The sequence below is a fragment of the Hippocampus zosterae genome, chromosome 18 (assembly GCF_025434085.1).
Source record: "Hippocampus zosterae strain Florida chromosome 18, ASM2543408v3, whole genome shotgun sequence".
NCBI classification, from domain to species: Eukaryota; Metazoa; Chordata; class Actinopteri; order Syngnathiformes; family Syngnathidae; genus Hippocampus; species Hippocampus zosterae.
In genome coordinates this window covers 10560134-10579520 of record NC_067468.1, presented here as the reverse complement: position 1 = coordinate 10579520, position 19387 = coordinate 10560134, and the positions used below count along the sequence as shown (strand labels likewise).

General features: G+C 43.8%; 1 protein-coding gene across 2 annotated transcripts in view; it reads right to left on the bottom strand.

The window, feature by feature from the left end:
* Window positions 1–328: 328 nt before the first annotated feature.
* Window positions 329–19387, bottom strand: part of zgc:73226 (uncharacterized protein LOC402792 homolog) — a 41261-nt gene continuing 22202 nt past the window's right edge. Inside the window, exons 3-10 of one of the 2 annotated variants that reach the window (XM_052050928.1) lie at window positions 13384–13566; window positions 13198–13285; window positions 8528–8669; window positions 6036–6186; window positions 5094–5175; window positions 4372–4445; window positions 3815–3964; window positions 329–3631 (exon numbers count right to left, since the gene is read on the bottom strand). In XM_052050928.1, the coding sequence (XP_051906888.1) occupies window positions 3583–3631; window positions 3815–3964; window positions 4372–4445; window positions 5094–5175; window positions 6036–6186; window positions 8528–8564 (543 nt within the window). In that variant the 5' untranslated portion in view covers window positions 8565–8669; window positions 13198–13285; window positions 13384–13566 and the 3' untranslated portion in view covers window positions 329–3582. The remainder of the gene's footprint in view (window positions 3632–3814; window positions 3965–4371; window positions 4446–5093; window positions 5176–6035; window positions 6187–8527; window positions 8670–13197; window positions 13286–13383; window positions 13567–19387) is intronic. The other variant, XM_052050929.1, reaches the window with a different exon arrangement.

Here is a 19387-nt window from a genome sequence, read left to right as displayed (position 1 = left end):
TGTCTGCGGCCGGCGAAACACAAAACCCTTCTTTTTGCGCTTCTCGGAAAACGGTAATAAGGTTGAGAGATTGATGGAAGGCGGCGATGCTATTCTCCGTATCATTTCAAAAAGAAAAAAAAACTAACAGAAAACAAGAGTGGCTTTCATCATTTCGCAACTGTCAGAGTCTGATGGGTTGACCATGTGTGGACTCTCCGTCCATCCGTCACGCCTCCGTCTCACCGCGTCTGAAGTCCACGTCCACCTGCACGTAAAACTAACACGCTAAATCATCACGACTTGTCGCAAGGGAATCCACTTTGGACTCTTTTTTTTTGGGGGGGGGGGCGCCTTCTCCACCCATCCCGCTCAGCATCACGGCTTATCGTCTAAAAACGTAACTTCAAATCATGTAAACATTTTCACTTTTCTTGCCTCCAAATATGACAACATATTATTGAAAAAGAATTCAGAGGTTTTAAGACTTTTGGCAAACAATTTTTCTCGTCGCAAAAAAGACTGTTTGCGACCGTTAAAAAAGAAAAATCCGGTATGACCGCTTGCGATCTTGAACGAACCAAAATTACAACTTCAACATCATAACAAACATTTTCCTCATAACACGACGATGTTACTCTCTCTAATGACTGTTATTCTTTTGTGTAGGATTGAACGTTACCATAATTGTGAGGTAACAGCGGTGGTATTAAGCGGTGGATTAAGTCCCCACTGAATGCCGAGAAACTAAACGTACTGCCGACGACTGCTGAAATCCACCGGCACGTACAGTAGCTAGCTTGCCATACGTCTCTCTGGTAAAGGCATTAGCTTACGGCATGGCAGGAAGTGGCGAGTCAGTTCGGTCCGTAAAGGTAAAAACTGCTGAGCGGGCGCAACGTCTGCGCCTTCCCGCTCCTACGAAGCCGGCGTGGCATCTCCGATATCCTCACTTTAGCATATGTGGCTTTCGTCCTTCCTGATGAAAGACAAACTGTACGTGGCGCTAGCTTGTTTTTCGCCGTCATGAAAGGACCTGCTCCCACAGAGAAGAATGTGATCGCGATTACTAAACGAAGCCCACGAATGGAGCTGGACCGAACTGCTAGCCGCGCTTCAACTATTTGCCAAAAGTTGTTGACAACTTCGAATTTTAGGCATTTTAAAGTAACGGGGCAAATGATGGTGAGTCCACTGGATTTGTGGAGGTGGGCGGGCCCCACACAGACGTCCTGTAATACCAATAAATAAATGTACTTTGGCCGCGCCGATCACCTGCATGGCTTTCATGTAGACCACGTGCCACCTCCCCCGCTGAATTTAACGGAAATGGGTGGTTCAATTGGCCGCGAATCAAATCAGCTGTGTTCACTCCCACAATGGCGCAAACGCCTATTTCTAACTGCGCCCGACAACGAAATGACCAAAACAAACTCCTCTGCACGGCCAACAACTTTTCCATCCAGAAATTGCAGAACGTGACCTTTCGAGTCCAGTTTATTTGAAAGCCGCAAAAGTACTCCGATGTGCGTCTGTGAAGCACGTACAATAGCTGAAACCTCCCGAAAAAGTGCTTCCTGTTGCAGTGAAACGCGTCAGCTTGGGAATGTATGGTGGGAACGCGTGGAGAATGAAAACCAGGTGCTTGCTCACTCACCATGTTGTTGTTGTTGTTGTTGTTGTTTCATGGTCACCCAGAGGCCGAGACCCCGTACATGAAATGTCTGTAATGGCCGACGGACGTGTTCGGGCTTTGACCACAAAAGGTTGACACCCACACACCTGGACCTCCACTTTGACATGTTCACTGCTTTTCCGGGAAGCAATAAAAGAGTCCGATCCTCGTCTCTTGAGAGTACAAGCTGTTTTAATGGTGGCCTTTTAGCAGATTGTAACAATTTGCTTTGTTTGTCGAAATAAGGCGAACTTATTCCTGTAATACAATACTGTCTTCGCGGAATATTATGGAGTTTTTCCTGTGATAGCAGTTATTTTTTTCTCATAATAAAAAGGACTTATTTTTATAAATTTTTTAAAAAATGTTAATATTCTACATTCATACCAGTTTTTAAAACTACATTTTTGGTCATAATATTACAACATTATTTCCTCCATATTTTTTTTCACACAAGATTACGGTAGTATTCCTGGAAACACACTTTGTCAGAATATTGTGGCAATATTTTATATACAGTATATATTTTAAATTGTCATCTGACAGCATTATTCCTGGAATACTACCACTTAAAAAAAAAACAAAAAAAAAAAACGATTGCGTTAGTTTAGCAATAATCCAACCTTTTCTTGCAATATTCCAACTGTGATGTTGTAATCGCAACACCACATCTTACTTCTTAAAGTCTTACTGGAAGTGAATCATTTTAATTTCTTTGAGAAATGTCACTTGATTCTCCCAGGAAAGGTTTCTTGGGGTTTACGGGGAAGCAATAAAAGGCCCAATCCTTGTCTCGTCTGAGACAGAAGAAGCTTGTTAAAAAAAAAAAAAAGGAGGAGGCCTGAAGTGAGGGAAGGAATGACGAAGGCAGACGGCAATCACAACATTTGAAAAAACAATTAAGAAATGCAGAGAATATGCCCTGAGGCACTCCTAGTTCACCGTACGTGCATGACATTGCGTTGTTTTACTCAGGCAGATACCAAAATATATTTTCGCCTCCTGAATTGGTGTCTCAACATGCAAGTTGCTCTGGTTTACCAGATTTTTTTTTGTTCTCACGTACGAGAAAAAATGTTTTGTGACCGTGAACTCAACTCACTTCACGGAAAGTTAGCATTTATCATCTTATCAACTATGATACTCCACAGTGCTATTTTATTTGAAAAAAAAAAAATACACATTGAAACAATTTATGCTTTTTTGGGGGGTTGAGGGGGGGGTGCGAACAGATGTTTGGTATTTCAATAAGGAAATGATTTGAGATGAGGTTTCTCATTCGTGTTAATTCCCATGGAAAGTTTCCAATTCAAAATTTTTCAACTCCAAGTAGCAATTATGACAGGAACTGAATGAAAGAGCCAAAATGCACTCTAAGGGTTTGTAAGAGTGATATTTAATGGGATCATGATTGTCTTTGGGGGAGGTTAAACATTTAATTGGATTAGGGGACAAAAAAAGTACAAGCGCTCCTACATTGACTCCCAAAAACTACATACTGCTTTAAATACACGACAGAGGGAGGAGAAAAAAAATAGATTTTAGCTGTCACGACTTGTGACAAATGACAGATTTGTTTTTTCATCCCCAAGGTTGTCCGAAGGGCTGGCATATATTATACAGACATTGTGTCTTCTTTTTTTGTGTGTGTGTGTTCTCTTTTTTCCTTTTTCCCCTTGTATCATCTGGTCTTCTCACTGATTAGTCTTTAGAGGCTAAAGTGACCTCAGCATGACTCATTTTGCCAGCCTCCCCCGCACCCACCACCCCAACATCAAGCCCCCTTAAGGGCCCTAACAACATGGCTACACACACATACACGCACACGCACACACACGCACACACACAAATAAACACAAACGCAAACAGGCAAGGTACTATGGTTGTGACCTTACTGGGGAAGCGGCTAGGTTAGCTTGGAGCTAATGTCACAGCGAGCTAGTTGTGGAAGTGGCCAAACGTTTTCCAATGTAAATTCTAAAAGAGAAAAACAAAAAAGGAATGAGAGAAGGAGCGAGGAAACAAAAAAATGATTCTTAATATCACTGCCATAGAAGCTTTCTCGATTGAAATGAATTCAAATGTCAACCCGGCCACGCCGACAGGAAATGCAACCGCCTCGTAGCATCGGACGCTAAGGAAGTTGTGTCACGTTCGTACCCGATGCCCAGCGTGAGGAGATGCGAGGCCAGCAGCGAGGGGACGAGGACGAGGAGTACGTCGGACGAAAAGATCCCTCTCTTCTTCATCACCTCCGTCTTACGAATGCTGAGTGAACTCGATTGCTTTGGGTGCTGGAACACAAACTCCCTGCAGGATACCACCAAAATATCACGTCAACGTCAAGAGTGAGGAGAGCTGGCCATTGCATCACTGTCCAATGAAAAGAATGTATCGGCGTGGGTTGTGATTTTTAAACGGAGCACCTGACAAAAATGATTCAACTCAAACAAAAACAACTAGTTATAAATAAAATAAAAATAGTGTTAAATTATTACAACATTGAAATGAAATGCAAAACTGAACACAAAATGAAAAAAGCAACAACACTTTTTTAAAATCAAAAAGGTTTGTCACACTGTATTTTGTTTGTGTATTTCTGTGACCCAAAAAATGAATCCAAGTAAATAAAATGAAATAACTACAACCAATGCTTCTAGAGAAATAGATTATTACTTCCACAATATTTTGGATTTTGTTTTGAAGTGTTCTCTTACTTGGGTGGCATGTTTTCAGGCCTGCTGGACCAGTCCCACACCCAATCGGTGTCCACTCTCCTGTCATTCTCTTCCTGTTCACATCATCACAAAGGGATCAGATGAGCATTCCATCCATCCATCCATCCATCCAGCTCATGTCTATATCCCGCTGAGCCGCGAAGGTTCGTGAACGGAGCGAACATTGATGTTTCGTCAGGGTTCGTTTAAGGTCGCAAAGAGGAGAAATCAATATTCACTTTGTTTGCTAACACTTGCGAACCTTCACCGCTCAGTGGAAAACGGATGTGACAATATTTATCGAGCTAGCTAAAGTATCCAGTGAGCTACATACAGTACAGCTGTGTCCAAATTCACAAGGTTGGGTGTTCCAAAGGCCGCGTTTTTGACCGCATGATGTCACATCCGGTGCGACTCTACCGCAAGTGGTTTTACAAATTCCTAAAAGACAATTCATAGGCTTGTTCCTTCTCCTTCAAAGAACTTCATGGGCTCCACTTCATGTAGCCGCATAAACCTTGGTCAATTTGGATGGGCTTAATGTGAATGTGTGGTCGGGTCGCGCCGGAAGTGACGTAATGCGACCGGAAACGTGGCCTTTGGTGGACCCAACCCGTGAATTTGGAGACAATGTATGCTTACAACAGCTAGCTAGCTAGCTAGCTAAAAAGTGAAAGTCCATTCAACATCAACATTTTCAAATACGGGGCTGTGATTTGCACCTGTATGGTGATGCAGTCACTGTCTGGATCACTAGGAGGTCTGGGGGAGTCAGTCGTCTTTGGGGTCCCGACCTGCGGGGGACTGCAGTCAATGAGCAGACATTATTGTTCAGAATTTAGCCAATATCGACAACTAAGAATCACCCATGCATCAATTTTCTGTCGTGCTTGTTGCCTCATAAGTGTCATGGGCACTCTGGAGACCGACCCAAACTTTGTCTTGTGCTCACCCGCGCTTTGTTACTTCCCGTTTACCTCGTGTCTCATTACGTCTCATCGCCAGTTCATGGCACATTGTGGTCACTTTCTAGCGTTTGTTATTCACTGTGAGCTTTCAAACCGTATGACTTTTGACTTCTACTTTTTGTTTCACATTTTTGGCTACCTCTGCCTATGTTAGCTAACCAGCTAATGTCCTGAAAAGTGTTATTTATTTATTTTGTAATTGTTTTTGGTCTTCGAGTGAATTAACCAACACAAAAACTGAAGTACAGGTAAATAATACATATTGAAACAACCACAAAAAATACAAACTATCAGCTTTTAGAAAAGGAGTTGTATGTTTACATTCAACCATCAGCTGCTGGAGCCAACGGAAATGATGTCACGCACATCGTGATCGGGAGATTACAAATATCAACGTCCCGGTGAGGAACAAAAGGGGATAAAACTCTAAACCGCTTCTACTCTCAGCAATCGGACCACAAACTTGATACGCTTTGGGACCACCAACAGGTCACCGGTGGAGCAGCAGGCGGACTTTGAAACAAAGGCCTAAAGACACCGAGACTGCTAGGAGAATTTCAAGGTCACCAGCTGGTTTTTGATGGCAACGTCTGTGGTTGTACCTCATGGACATTTCTACTCAAACTATCGAGAGCGGGGGGGGGGGGGGGGGAATGTTTGACGACGTGCTTTGTAACGCGGGGCCGGCGTTGCTACCTGTCTCGGTTCCTCTCGCACTCCAGCTGCGCCTCCAGCAGGATCCTCTCCAGCTCCCCCTGCAGGGCAGATGAAATGCTGTCCTCCGGCCCCGTCAGACTCTCACTGCGGCTCACGGTGGCGATCAACTCCTCAAGTTCCACCCAGGAGCCTGCACGGGGGAAAATACACATAAGTCACCACATACTAAGATAAAAATGCTAAATTCTTGAAAAGTTATGAATTAATTTTTGTGAAAAAAAATTTTCAGACATTTTTTTGGAGACTATTACAAAATTCAACATGTTTTGCACATAAGAAGCTTTTTGTCATGAAAAAAAAAACGTGTTCCACTTACATCCGCTTATAAATACTTTTAAAAACATCAACCTTCTTCAACTGAAATTCACATTTCTTCCTCTTTTTTCTGACTGTGGCGTTAATGTCGCTCGGCCGCTTCGCAGATGCTTTTGAATGCATGCCGAGCCATTGAGAGCCATCAATGAAAATCAAATGAACACACGCAGCCATGAAAGGACTCAATGGACACAAAAGGTTCATGGGGTTCATACACACACACGTATAGAGACACACAACACACACACATGGACGGTGGTGTTGGCGCCCGACTCAACAGTAAGCAGGCCTGACAGCATGCTCGCTTACGTAAGATCTTATTTCTGTTGGGAGATTAGCCATTCACCCTCTTATGTCCGCCCTCTTGTTTGTGCACAACGTTTCCAGCCAATCGCAACCGTTCTCCACTTACGTGATGTCGTGTTTGTGTGTGTATATTCTGTGTGTGTGTGTGTGTGTGTGTGAGTGTCATGACTGCGCACATTGAGGGGAGGGAAGAGGAATCTGTGCCATTGCCCTAGTTTGGCTTTTTTTTTGTTTGGGTCCCGACAGAAGAGATTTATGACATAACTGCTTTGCTGATCTATCTGCAATGATTCTTGTGCTGCATTGCTGCGTTGTTGTGGGACATCAAAGACCTTATGCAACTCAATCAACACCGTTTAAAAATTATTTTTTTTTCTTTAGCTAATAATAAGATGGCAAATATAGACAACAACAAACAAACCGCCATGTGAGGCTCATCAAGAGAAAGTTAGCAACCTCGCCAAAATAGCATACTAGGTCCTAGTGTGTTATTTCGACTCATTTCTGTCTTGACCCGCTTGGGAGTTAAACCTTCCCTCGGAGGGCCGTCGAAACCGCAAACATTTTGTTAGCGTCTCGTCGCATGATTATTTGTACACAACAAATTATTGGATAAGTCCAATTATAATGTGAGTGTAAAACAGGATCACTTAAAAAAATCTCATTTCTTATTTATGACACATGGCGCACATTTTCGCAAGGATCATGCAAGTTGACACACGTGATTTGCTTTCGCGGGGCCACATAAAATGACGTGGCGGGCCAGATGTGGCCCCCGGGCCTCGAGTTTGACATCTGTGCACTGGGACGTACTTGTGGAATTCACATGTGACATACCGGCCAATTGGAATGGCCAGGGCTAGACTGTCCCCGCCCCCTCCCCAATAGAAAAATTAATAAAAATATTAATTAATAGCCTGATTTCGTTCAAACAACTGCGATAGGTGTTGGTCCGCGAGGTTGGAGCGCTCGCCTGCAAGCGAGCTATAAGCGTCAGGAAATCTGCTCCTCTCAATTGGCTTACTGAGATACACGCAGGTGAGTCAGCGAATCCGTTTAGACGACAACGGCGTCAGTGGTGGCAACAATAATAGTGGAGTTGTGATGTCATCATGAGGTCATTATTAATGAAAAAAAAAATGATATTGAGAGTAAGGCTAAATTGACTCCTTTTCAAGACGTGAACATTAAAATATATTCAAGAAAAAGATGCGCATGGTGTTGGTCGAGAACCAGCGGAAATTTGTTTCCGTGCCTAAGTATATTTTTCAGAAATCTGTACTGGACTTATTTTTTCGGATGACAATGACTTTTCACTCTGTACATTTGAAAAATTGACATTTACTTTTTGCTTCGTGACTTCAGCTCAGAAGTTAAAGCATCGGTGCATCTTTGTCGCATTTAAAAATATTTTTAAATTAATTAAAAATATATTTAAAATATTTCCCCCCAAAATGCACGACTCCACTCTCACCCTTTTACCAATTTCTTCTTGTAATTTCACAATGTTATATTTACATTTTATTGCCATGAAATGACATGAAAGATTTCTTTTCGGTTTTATCCCCGATAGGTAAAAAAAAAAAAATCTCATATTGTTATCACCCAAATGTTTTTCCACAAAATGTTCATTCATTAAAACAAAACAAAACTTTAGTCTATAAAATTCGGATAATTTTGGTGATATGACCAGACTCAAGTTGCAATCATTTAGGAAATGTTTACAGCAATGTGTCTCCACTTCATAATTTTACAATGACTCTTATTTATCCATAAGTGTTGCTGCCCTCTTCAAAGACGATAACGTGAAAGAGTAGCTAGGCAGTGGGGTGAGGGAAAGCATCACTCACCATAGAGACTGTCCTCTGGTGTCTGCTGGCCGGACATGTTTGGGTCTTGCTGGGACAGCGGGGGGCCTTCCTGGAGGAGGGCTTGCAAAAGACGGCGAGGAACGACTGATTCCCTCGGGGCAGCTTTGCGCCTGGTGGAAGCCTAAAAAGACCCAAAAAAAAAAGGCTGGACTAATCCACGCTGGCGATCGTGGCACCCTCCTCCCCCCTCCCCCTCTGGCCACGTGTCGGTTAAATGAAGCATCCCATTCAAATTTGAATCTAAGAATGAGCACAAGATGGACACCAGGCAAAATCCGCCGCTCATCAGTTATATAATTTATTTGGAGACAGATCAACGTAAGAGAGTTAGATAAGGAAAGGGTATTTTAAATTCTTTTTGCACAAGATTCTAAAAACCACAATATCAGGGTTCATCATTTGAAGACATAATTTTTTTTTTGCCAGACTGCAAATGAGATGAAAACAAATCAACAGCGCCTCTGCTGGTTGCAACCAAGTAGTGCACTCCATTTTGCATCCATTGCTTCAAGACGTGATTAATGAAACACCACTGCACAATCGACAGCATTTTTACCGGTCCATATTGATCAACGGCCCACGCATCAATCAGCGTGGCCCGCAATATTTTCCTTTTTTCAAAATAAGCCCCTTGGACGGTACTTTCGACTCACGCCAACAAGGTGATTGCCAGCCAAAGTTGCATTTGCCCCCCGGTGACATCATCAGGGAACAGCTCCCCCGCCTGCCATCCACGAATTGCTCTTTCACATTAGCATCAGATTGCATTTCATCATTTGGGGATTCATCATTTGATCTCGATTTTCTTTCACAGTTCCATTTTGAGTCTCTCTAGTCACCGGCGTATTAAATTAAATTACTTTGTTTGTATCTGCGCACATTTCGCCCCCAGCAATAAAGCCCATTCTGATGATTGTCGCGTTATATTCCTAATGGATTGCCATTTAGGCAACAGAGCACTTCTGCCCACTTTTTTTTTTCTTCTTCGCATCTCAAATTCCCTCAATTGATTATTACCAAAAAATGAGGCGCATGTGAAGTGTAAATGCGGAACGCCCGAGAGAGATGAAAACACAATCTACACAGGAATGTTAATGTCATTCCGGTGGTAGAGGAGGTGTGGGGGTGTGGGGGGGAGGAACAAGTGATGGTAGCTGATAAAAAAGGGGAATAAGATGTCTCACTTCTGGAGGCGTTTAGGGGAAGATGTTATCCGTCTATGTTAGCGTTGTCGCCGCACTCCTCGGGTGACGACGTGATGATGAAGAGGTCGACTGAACGCAACCAGGAAAGAAAATCAGAGGAAATCAGCTTGTCGTCAGAACTTCGGAAAAGAAAATTTGCTTCCCCGTCTAGTGGAACAAAAACTTCAACATCCAGAAACGGTACTTCGTTCTTTTCTTGTGGCCCCGTCAAAACGGCCAAATTTGGGGGAAAAAAAAATTAAAAATTGCAATGTATTTTCCAAAATCTCTTCAAAAGGAAAGACAAGTGCCATTGATTGCACCGAATCAATTCTCTTCTTCATTGCTGCCATCCTCAAGATCCCGTCGACACACTTGATTGCGCCGAACATTGGCAAAGGGCTCCTCGTAGTATCTGGAGACCTGATCATTAACGCCGATTTCTCTCGTGAACTGTTTCACGCAATCAACTGGAGGCAAAACAGATGAAGCCTCACCATACTTGACCCTCGCTTTCAAGCACAATCGAAGCTAATTTTGTTTTTGTTTTTTTCGAAGCGGCGAGTTCACCTGAAATCACTGGTGGAAGGAAGCCGTGTTTGAGAACGTACGTGATAACGTTAAATGTGTATCGGAATGTGATTGGCTTCAAAGGAGGTGGTGCTCGCTAGCAGTAAAATGTTCATGGAACATGACGGTTTCTGAAATCGAGCCTTTATTTTGAAAGCATTTTTTTTTACAAAGGAATGAGAGCGACTTAAACGTTCACTTTGGATCCAAATCGATTTTCGGACATTGAAAAAAAATTAATAAACAAGCACCGAGGACTTATTTGAATGGTCGTAACACAAACTGGCCAGGCCGAGTCACTACAGACAAACAAATTTAGTTGACCCCCCACCCCCCACCTTATCAGAACTTGGTTCACGTGAACACTACATTTGTTTTCATTCCACATCCGTACATCAAAACAACTAATATGAGAGCTGAAACAGTAAAGTGATGATTTCATGCGGCGGTTTAACCCCCCCCCCCACCCCTCCCACCCCGCATGTCTCTATTATCCTGCCGGTCACGCTTCCCTGCCACTGCTCCCGCTCATATGGGAGATATCTGTAAAAGAATCCCACCTGTCTGTTCCCATCTGTGTTCCCCCTCTCCCCTCGCATTATGCCCTGTCCAATATGGAACGAAAGTGATGTAACTAAAAATGGGGGGTCGGGGAACACATGATTTCATGAAAGTAATTTGAAAAGAATGAACTACAAGAAAAATTACATTTTTTGTATTCAAGGAAAGTTTAATTTAACCATAGTTTAAAAAACTAATAAAAATACTTTATATATATTATATATATACACAGTAATTACAGGTACATAGAGTATATATATTTTTGGGGGGGTCTTCTACTATGCAGCATAACACCTAAATGCCGCTTCATCTCTGGGCTCCACTAAATTGACACAAGGCACCCCACCCCCCCTGTCATACATTTTCAACATGATTTCTTCACATTGTCTTATGATTTTTTTTTCATACAATATCGTTTTCATTGAAAATTTTGACTTGGAAAATTGCTTTGATATTTAGCATGAGGACATTTGGTCATTTGTTCACAACCTTTGTGCTTTCCTCTGCCGTTGACCTTGGCGTCTTGCCAAGCTCCTCCCCCTCCACCCGCCTAAATTAAATGTCCTGCCCCTCATTTCCCCCATTTCACCCCCCCCCCCTCCCTACCCCCAACCCCCTCCCCGCAGCTCTACATACTCTGCTTTTTAATTCGACTCCACCTTCCCCCTTGCTTTAAAAGGACACAAGGGGGAGGTCGCATGGCGACACCCGAGAGGAGGTCACGACGGACGGAGCGATGCGAAGTGTGGCGAGGAGGGAAAGGGGGGCGCGGGAAGGGGGGGGGGAGTGTTGGGGTAACCACAGCGCCGCTGATGTAAGGAGGAGAGCAGGGGAGCTGAAACACATGAGAGGATAACTGCCTGTTTGCACACTCTTGTCGTCTTGCTCCCCCTCCTGTCCGTTTCACTTCCACTCGCAGCGCTCCAACCGCCAAGGAAGCCAGCTCCCAGGGATGCCCACCAAGGTCCCCACGTGAAGGGGAGACCGAAGCGGGGAGGGTGTGGGCGGGGGGAGGGGGGGAGCGGGGGACAGAGAGCGAAAGGGAGACGGGAGACATCCGGAGGAGGACGGAAGAAGGCGGCGGCGGGAATAACGAGCAACGCCGTGAGGGATGCGAGGACCGGAGAGAGATGCGGTACGTGCGACTCAGCTCTGCATCACCGTGGCGATATGCCCGGCTATACTAAATAGCCTCTTCTTTGGACATCTTTTACTCCCGCGTTGTGCGTGTGTGTGCCCCCCCTCCCCTCCATCATGTTTCGATTCAAAGACATCACTGATATTTTTTCTTTGTTGTTGCCACAAGAGGTGTCATGTGCTCAGAGCCTGGTTGCTTGGCTGCCTCGTGTTTGCTGGTGCGCGCAAAGATAACCGGAGGGGGGGGTGGGGGGGGGGGGTGGACTTTATTGCGGATGGGACTTATTTTCTGAGACTGTGCAGCTTTACGGGATGCTCCGGCGAGCAAGACGTTTCCGTTGGTGCGAGCGCTGCAGATTCCAGCACCGTGCTTCCTTTGCATATATGTCACTCCTTGCGTGTGGATTTAGAGAGGGGGTATCCACAAAGTTTCACGGGGGGACGCAGGGGGGGGCGGGGGGGGCAAGAAAACACTGACTGAGGGAATCCCATTAGTATAGTTACGATCGTGTGTGTGTGTCCGTCCGCGCACGCTACGCTAGGTGGTACCGAACAGTGCCTTTTGAATTGTGTTGTTTATTGTCAGATTGTAAACACACATTATCATCATATATTTTTAATTCCACATCTTATTTAAGAAATGTGTTGTTGCGTCATATAAAATTGGAAACATTTTTTTTCTCAACTTGATATAAAATTTTGAATTGGAACAGTTTAATGGGAAATACATTTTTAAAAAATATTTAGTATTCTTAAATGTAATTAACTTGTGGTTGATTGATATCTAATTTTACACCAAAACACTGGACAGTTACTCTTACTTTTTTAGTCTTTCAGTTTTGTTCATGCATCATTTTGTCCTACCATTTATCATTTCTTACTGATTTAATATAGTTATTTATTTAATTAATTATTTGGGTTCCTTAGTTTTTTAACTTAACACTAAATACTGTATCTCTTACTTTTTTGGGTGCTCTCTTATCACCTTTCAATTGGTTACCACGCGGTGTTTTAAACATTTTTTTATAATATTAAAATGTTCATGTAATTAATACTGTATTTTATTTAATGTGTTAAATTTCTTACCTGATATATTTTAATTTTTTTCAATTTCACACATTATTTCAAACGTATCTCTATTATTTTTTATCTCGTTTAAAAATGAAACTATTTTATTTTAGACAGGCAGCTGCTCACCTGAACATGGCGCTCAACATTCGAAGGATCGAGTACTCGCAGGGCCGTTTGGATGAGTGCCTCACGGGTCACAACAGTCGAACAGGAGCTAAAAATACAGCCGCTGTTTAACAATGCTCCGAGAAAAACAACAACGACAACAAAAAACAGCAATTAATATGTCGTCTAAGAAACGAATATGCTTACTTTGGATTCCCTTGGCACAAAATATTGACCGCTGTTGTCGAAGTGCGCTCGTCACAATCTATTAGCTTGCTTCGGATGGGATTTTCATCTGAAACACGCCGCTGTGGGTCCACGGCGGACAGATGGGACAAATCTATGCTGGCGCTCACGTCCCCCGGAAAAGTTGGAAGCAATCTGAACTTCCTTGGGGAAAAGCAGAGTGATTACAACTGCCACTCAAATCAACACAAATTCTCAGCTTAAAGTGTAAAGATGTGTGCCAGAGAGGTAAGATAAACAATCCGGCGTGTGTGGAAATGCTACAAAGACGTCGGAACCTCTTCAGCCAAATTGCGGTCGTGCCTTCCAGATATCCATTATTTGCAGGAATCCAAATTAAAATGCTATTTGAACTCCTTGGCAGCAAAACAATGCGCGTGTGGAACCATCTAATGATTTTTATCCGCTCTTATGTTCAAAGGCAAAGTTGAGCTCACAAACATTTGCCCGTGCCGACGCGCAGCAGACACGCGCCGTCATTAGCATTCACCCGGAGTGCTCCAATTATCACTCTCCTTACGCTTCTGTTTTTCTCTCCGTGACAAGCCCGAGGGAAACATTTAGTTTTTTCAGCAGCTAAATGCTCCGCTATGTTCCCATCGAGTTTCGCTAACTTTCCCCGGACTTCCTACGGTGGCGAGGAAATAACGCTCACAACGTCCAGATTGCCCTAAGCCACACCCCCTTATCAATTAACCAATCAGGTATTGAGTAGAGCCAGGTACAGTGTTCACTAGAGCGATTTCTGAGCAAGATGCTGCCAAAGTCTTGTCTGATAGTAAAGTAGAGCTTTGGCGCCATCCTGTGGCAAATTGGTGCCAAGGAACTTTGCATTGGAAATGTCACATCTCACGTTTTCTGGACGTGCTGCGGTGACATTCCGCAAGACATGACGACTTAATATAACAATAATCGCATGCATAGATTCTTTATCCACTGCAAAGTATGACGATCACATACTGCAGCCTAACGAGAGTTCTGATTGACTCCATGTAGTCATGTCTTTATTATACTGCCACCAAGTGGTCAAGGTGTGAAAATCAGAGGGCGCAGCGCAATACTCATTGAATTGAAGCAAAAAAAATGGCAAAAGTTGCTTAGATCTCAACAATAATCAATCATGTCATCACAAGTATAATATTGTCGGATGCTATTTTTCCTGTTAAAAAGAAATTGGGGGGTGTGGGGGGGGGGGCTGGAACAGATTAATGGCACTTCTTGTCATTTCAATGGGGAAAGATGATTTGAGATATAAGAGCATGTTGAGTTGCAAGTGTAATCACGGAAGAAACTAAAGTCGTGTCAAGCATCCCGAACGCCTCCTTGCTGTCCCCTTTGCGTGTTTTTTGCATTTCAACATCCTTGCCAGTTGCAGCGCGTCAAATAAAACAAGCCCACCTCCCCCACGAGGCTTCCCAATGCTGAGCTGACAAAATAACAATCTGCAAGCACATCTCGAAACGACGCAAAGGCTCGGTGTGCGTCGCGGTTGTAAATCCGTGCGACGGCGGCGTGTTTGCCGAGCCCAATCGCTGATGATTTCGCTTTTCTTAGTTCCTCTACAGTTCCTCCTTAAACGCCCTGACACGCTGATGCTCCTGATTTACCACTCCACTGAACCCGAGCCGTGACATTTCCTCTTTGTGCTCCCCACCCTCCCCTGGTTGCCTTGTCTTTTACCGCCTCCTCCATCACACTTGGTCGGACTTGTCTCGCTTGGTCTCGCAACGTCACTAAATATAACCGAGCGTGTCTACCTACTCTCCTTCAAACCTCTTCCGCTATTTGCCGCCTCCTCCGAATCTTCGCGCTGCGTGACAAATCAGACCATGTCCGGGCGATATGACAAGACTTTTTGTTGTTGTTGCTGTTGTAGCACAACAAAAGAACACACTGCACCTTCTAACCTGTGCCACAAAGGTCGTACTAGTTTTAGCTAGAACGGTGATTGCCACATTGGGGCTCCACAAATAATTTGCCATCAATTATGTCGCGTCATTTGGGTGAACGGAATAAATGTCATATTGGATTGGTGTGATCACACACGAATAAACTGCATATCCAAAGAAAATAACAAAAGGTCATTTGAAAGGTCAAACTGCCCAAAAACACGTGATGTTCACTGAAGACCAGATCGTGCCAAAGTATGAACGTGGGTGTGAATCGTTGTTTGAATATGTGCCAGAGAGAATGGCGAGCGACCAGTCAATGACGTACCGCGCCTCGAGGCTTCATGCTCACTCGTGAGGACAAGAGCTATATAAGAGGAATGAAGAAATTTATCGTCGTTATTACGAATTACTCGGGCCTGACTGATAAGTGATTTTGTAGGCCGACGCCAATTGCAATATTTGACAAAATTCCGATCAATTGAAAAAAACAAAACATGATGAGTAAAGTAATTCATTCTTTTTTTTGTGGTGCTTTAATGCTGGTGAAAACTGATTAACAGGAAGAAAAAAAATCAGACATGTTCATTCGGCATTTGCAAGTTTAAAGGAAGAGGAATTAAATTTTTTTTTAAAGGCCACTTGGATCAAATTCAAGACTACTAAATATGACCACTGAGAGTGGACAAATTACGGATTGACTGTCATTCGTAAGGATAATTAAGGACCTCATTTGGGAAAATAAAAATGAAGACTTTTTTTTTGAAGGATCGTCAGAAATCCTGGAAAACGTGTCCAATTCCCAAATCGTTTGAGTGCTGTCACCATAAATGCACAAGATGAGTCTTGTGCATTCAAGACTACTAAATATGACCACTGAGAGTGGACAAATTACGGATTGACTGTCATTCGTGAGGATAATTAAGGACCTCATTTGGGAAAATAAAAATGAAGACTTTTTTTTTTGAAGGATCATCAGAAATCCTGGAAAACGTGTACAATTCCCAAATCGTTTAAGCGCTGTCACCATAAATGCACAAGATGAGTCTTAAAAGCGAGATGAGACGAGACCTGATATCATCAGGAGCGGGAACGCTGACAGAAAAGCCTCCTGCGAATGGGTAAGCAGCCGGCGAGCAGGCTGTGGTGAAGCTTAAATAATAACCTCCGAGAGTTATGAGCCCAACTGTGGCATTATGCGCTCACACACCTTCTTCCTCTTGCCCGGTGATTTATCTCCAGCCTGCCAATAAACCTCAACATGAAAATGTCACATGTAGGGAAGGGCCGGCCTGGGCCGCGGGAGCCAGCCGGGGTATGCATTCATTAAATTGTCGGCGTAAATTTTTTGATCTGGAGGGGCGCAGGGGGGTGGAAGCGTGAGGTTCTAATGGTGGCGGTGGGTCCAATGTAAAATTGCGTTGTAGCGTCGGCGGGAGCGAGAGTGATACAAGTGGCATGGCATGATAAGAAGATGGAAGAAAGATAGAAGGGAGAGGATGAGGATGACACCGTGGGGGGAATGATGAAAGGGGGAACGGTCACGTGAATGGCGGGATGGAGCCTGAGAGGCAAATCTGTCAGGGTGAAGGTTGAAACGTATTTTTTTTCTTTTCGCCCTTACAAGAAAGCCAGACGACTTGAGAGATACGGGATGTTAATGAAAAATCAGAAGGACGGCAACATGGTTGAAGCCACGAAAGATTAAAGTAGAAAAATCCAAGGTCAGAATACGGTCTATTAAAGCAGCAGCCGCGAATAAGTGGCTTTGCCAGGCTCCACCGACAGAGAGGGAGTATTTTTATTTTTATTTTTATTTTTTTTACAAGGAGACCTTGGTTATTGATGGGAGTTGCGTCCGTCCCTACAGCGGTAACAAACCCAAATTTGTGCACAAGCTGGAACTTAAGCTTATGCAATAGGAAAGTGATAAGTACAGGAAAACTATTCATGGGGGTTGGGGACTGAGCAGGGAAATAACTATATGGCAAACTATGACTGAATAGAATTTCCAAATCATCTTACATTATGATCAAGCAAGAATCAAATGTCTTGATTTTTCAACAAAAAAAATGGACCCCCGCTATTCGCGGAGAATAGGGTGGAGGCTAGCGAAAAGTGGCATATAATTGATGCCCATCGGGGTGAGGTGTAACCCTTTCAACGCACCAAAAAAAAAAAAAAAAACCCTGTAACCTGATAACATGATAAGCTGTCCACTGTAGTAGCCGCTGTCCCTGAAAGGGTTCAAAAAACTAATTTTGAAAAACACTGATCAACTTCCACAAAATGAGGTTTGCTTCCCCGCTGGTAACCCTTTGCGTCAATCAGTACCCAAGAAGCAGCTCACAGTTTCGAAAAGGTTGGCGACCCCGATATGAACGTGAATCTTATGTAATATAATCGTAGTTCTATACTTTCGAAAATTCCCTCTTGCAGATAAAAACCATTCTGGCAGGATACGGTTCTCGACTCTGCATGACCACGTAGCCGTACAGCACGGCTAAAAAATAAAATCCATCCATCCATTTTCAACAGCGCTTATCCTGAAAAGTTGCTGGAGCCTATCCTAGCTGACTTTGGGCGGAAGGCAAACTAAGACTCCGAACCGGTCGCAGGGCACATAGAGAGACAAACGACCATTCACACCCACATCCACGCCGTGAACCGATCCCACGTCAGGCGAGTGGACCACCCCGAATTAAATACAACAAAAAAAAATCATTCCAAAGTTGGTGATCATTAAATATTTTCGATTCGGTCTCTGTGCACAGCCTGGTATCAAATAGCTCACGGACCGGTGCCGGTGCGTGGTCTGGGAGTTGGGGTTGCTGATCTTTTTTTTTTTGTTGCATTTGGAGGGAATTTCTGGTTTGAAAGATGAGACTCTTGAATGTCTATGGACAGATGGTCAAGTGTGCGTCACGTGTGCACTGGGTGCTCGCCATGCCCTTGTTGCATGGTCACAGAAGCCAGTCCTAAGTAAAGTATCACGTCCTCCAATCGGAAATTTGCACAAGCACCGCTCACGGCTCCAAAAGCTAACATCGCAGTGACGTCGGTGCAACATGAGAATCATTTCCTGCCGCTCTGCCAATATTACGGCCCATTAAGGTGGGTGATGCGGGGTCGCCATGGCAATGACAGAGCCTCCGTTCCCGTATCATGTCATCGAAACAATTGCGATGTTGCGATTCCAAGACGATATGACTCCTACCGCCATTAAACTGCTGTTGTTGCGTCGGAGCAGGTTGACCTTGTTAAGTATGCGCTCCCCCCGTATACTTTTGCCCTTGTACCCGGGGATGATTTAGTAGTCCAGGTGAATCATCGTAAGCGGCTCATCGCCGATAAGAACATAAAAATAAACAGGAATCACCGTCATTCATCCCTAAATCCATTAGCGTATACGAGCGTGCGCCGTTGATATTTGGCCTCGGGGCTAAGTCTTTAATCATTGTTCCTCCCAATAAGTGTGCTTTTGCGTGGATGTGACAAAGATGCTTCCCCCCCCCACCCCTTGCGAGCTGCAGAGAGAAAGAGAGAGGCGTAAATAAAAAGTGTCAGGCCCTCGGGTGTCGCTTCCTCGCTCGCTCTCGAAATGACCTGGAAGCTGCGAAGGCGTCACTAATTACCGCGGCCGCAGAGTATGAACGGTGGGGGGGAGGGAGTCAGTTAGGAGAGGTTATCGGATGGCAGAGGTGTCAAAAGTACTCACAAGTGGTATTTCAGTAAAAGTGTCTGTGAAATTAACTCCTTAAAAAAAAGTACAACCTGAAATGTTCCTGTCAGTTTCATATAATACAAGAAAAATTAGCTATGCCAATGGCTAACGTCAACTTGCTAACGGAAGTTAGCTAATGATGAAAACTGAAAAATAAAACTATGCATTACCTCCGTTTTGTTTTTTTAAACAGATACATGATTTTTGTAAACAGAGCGTGGCAATTTTGAGGCTGACAAAGGACAATGCAGACGCCGCAAATCATTCTTGGAAATGACAACATGGAGCAATTCCCTTCAAAAAGCCAATTGTAAAATGTGTTCGTGTGCCCTGGTTCACGTCGCCGCTGTCC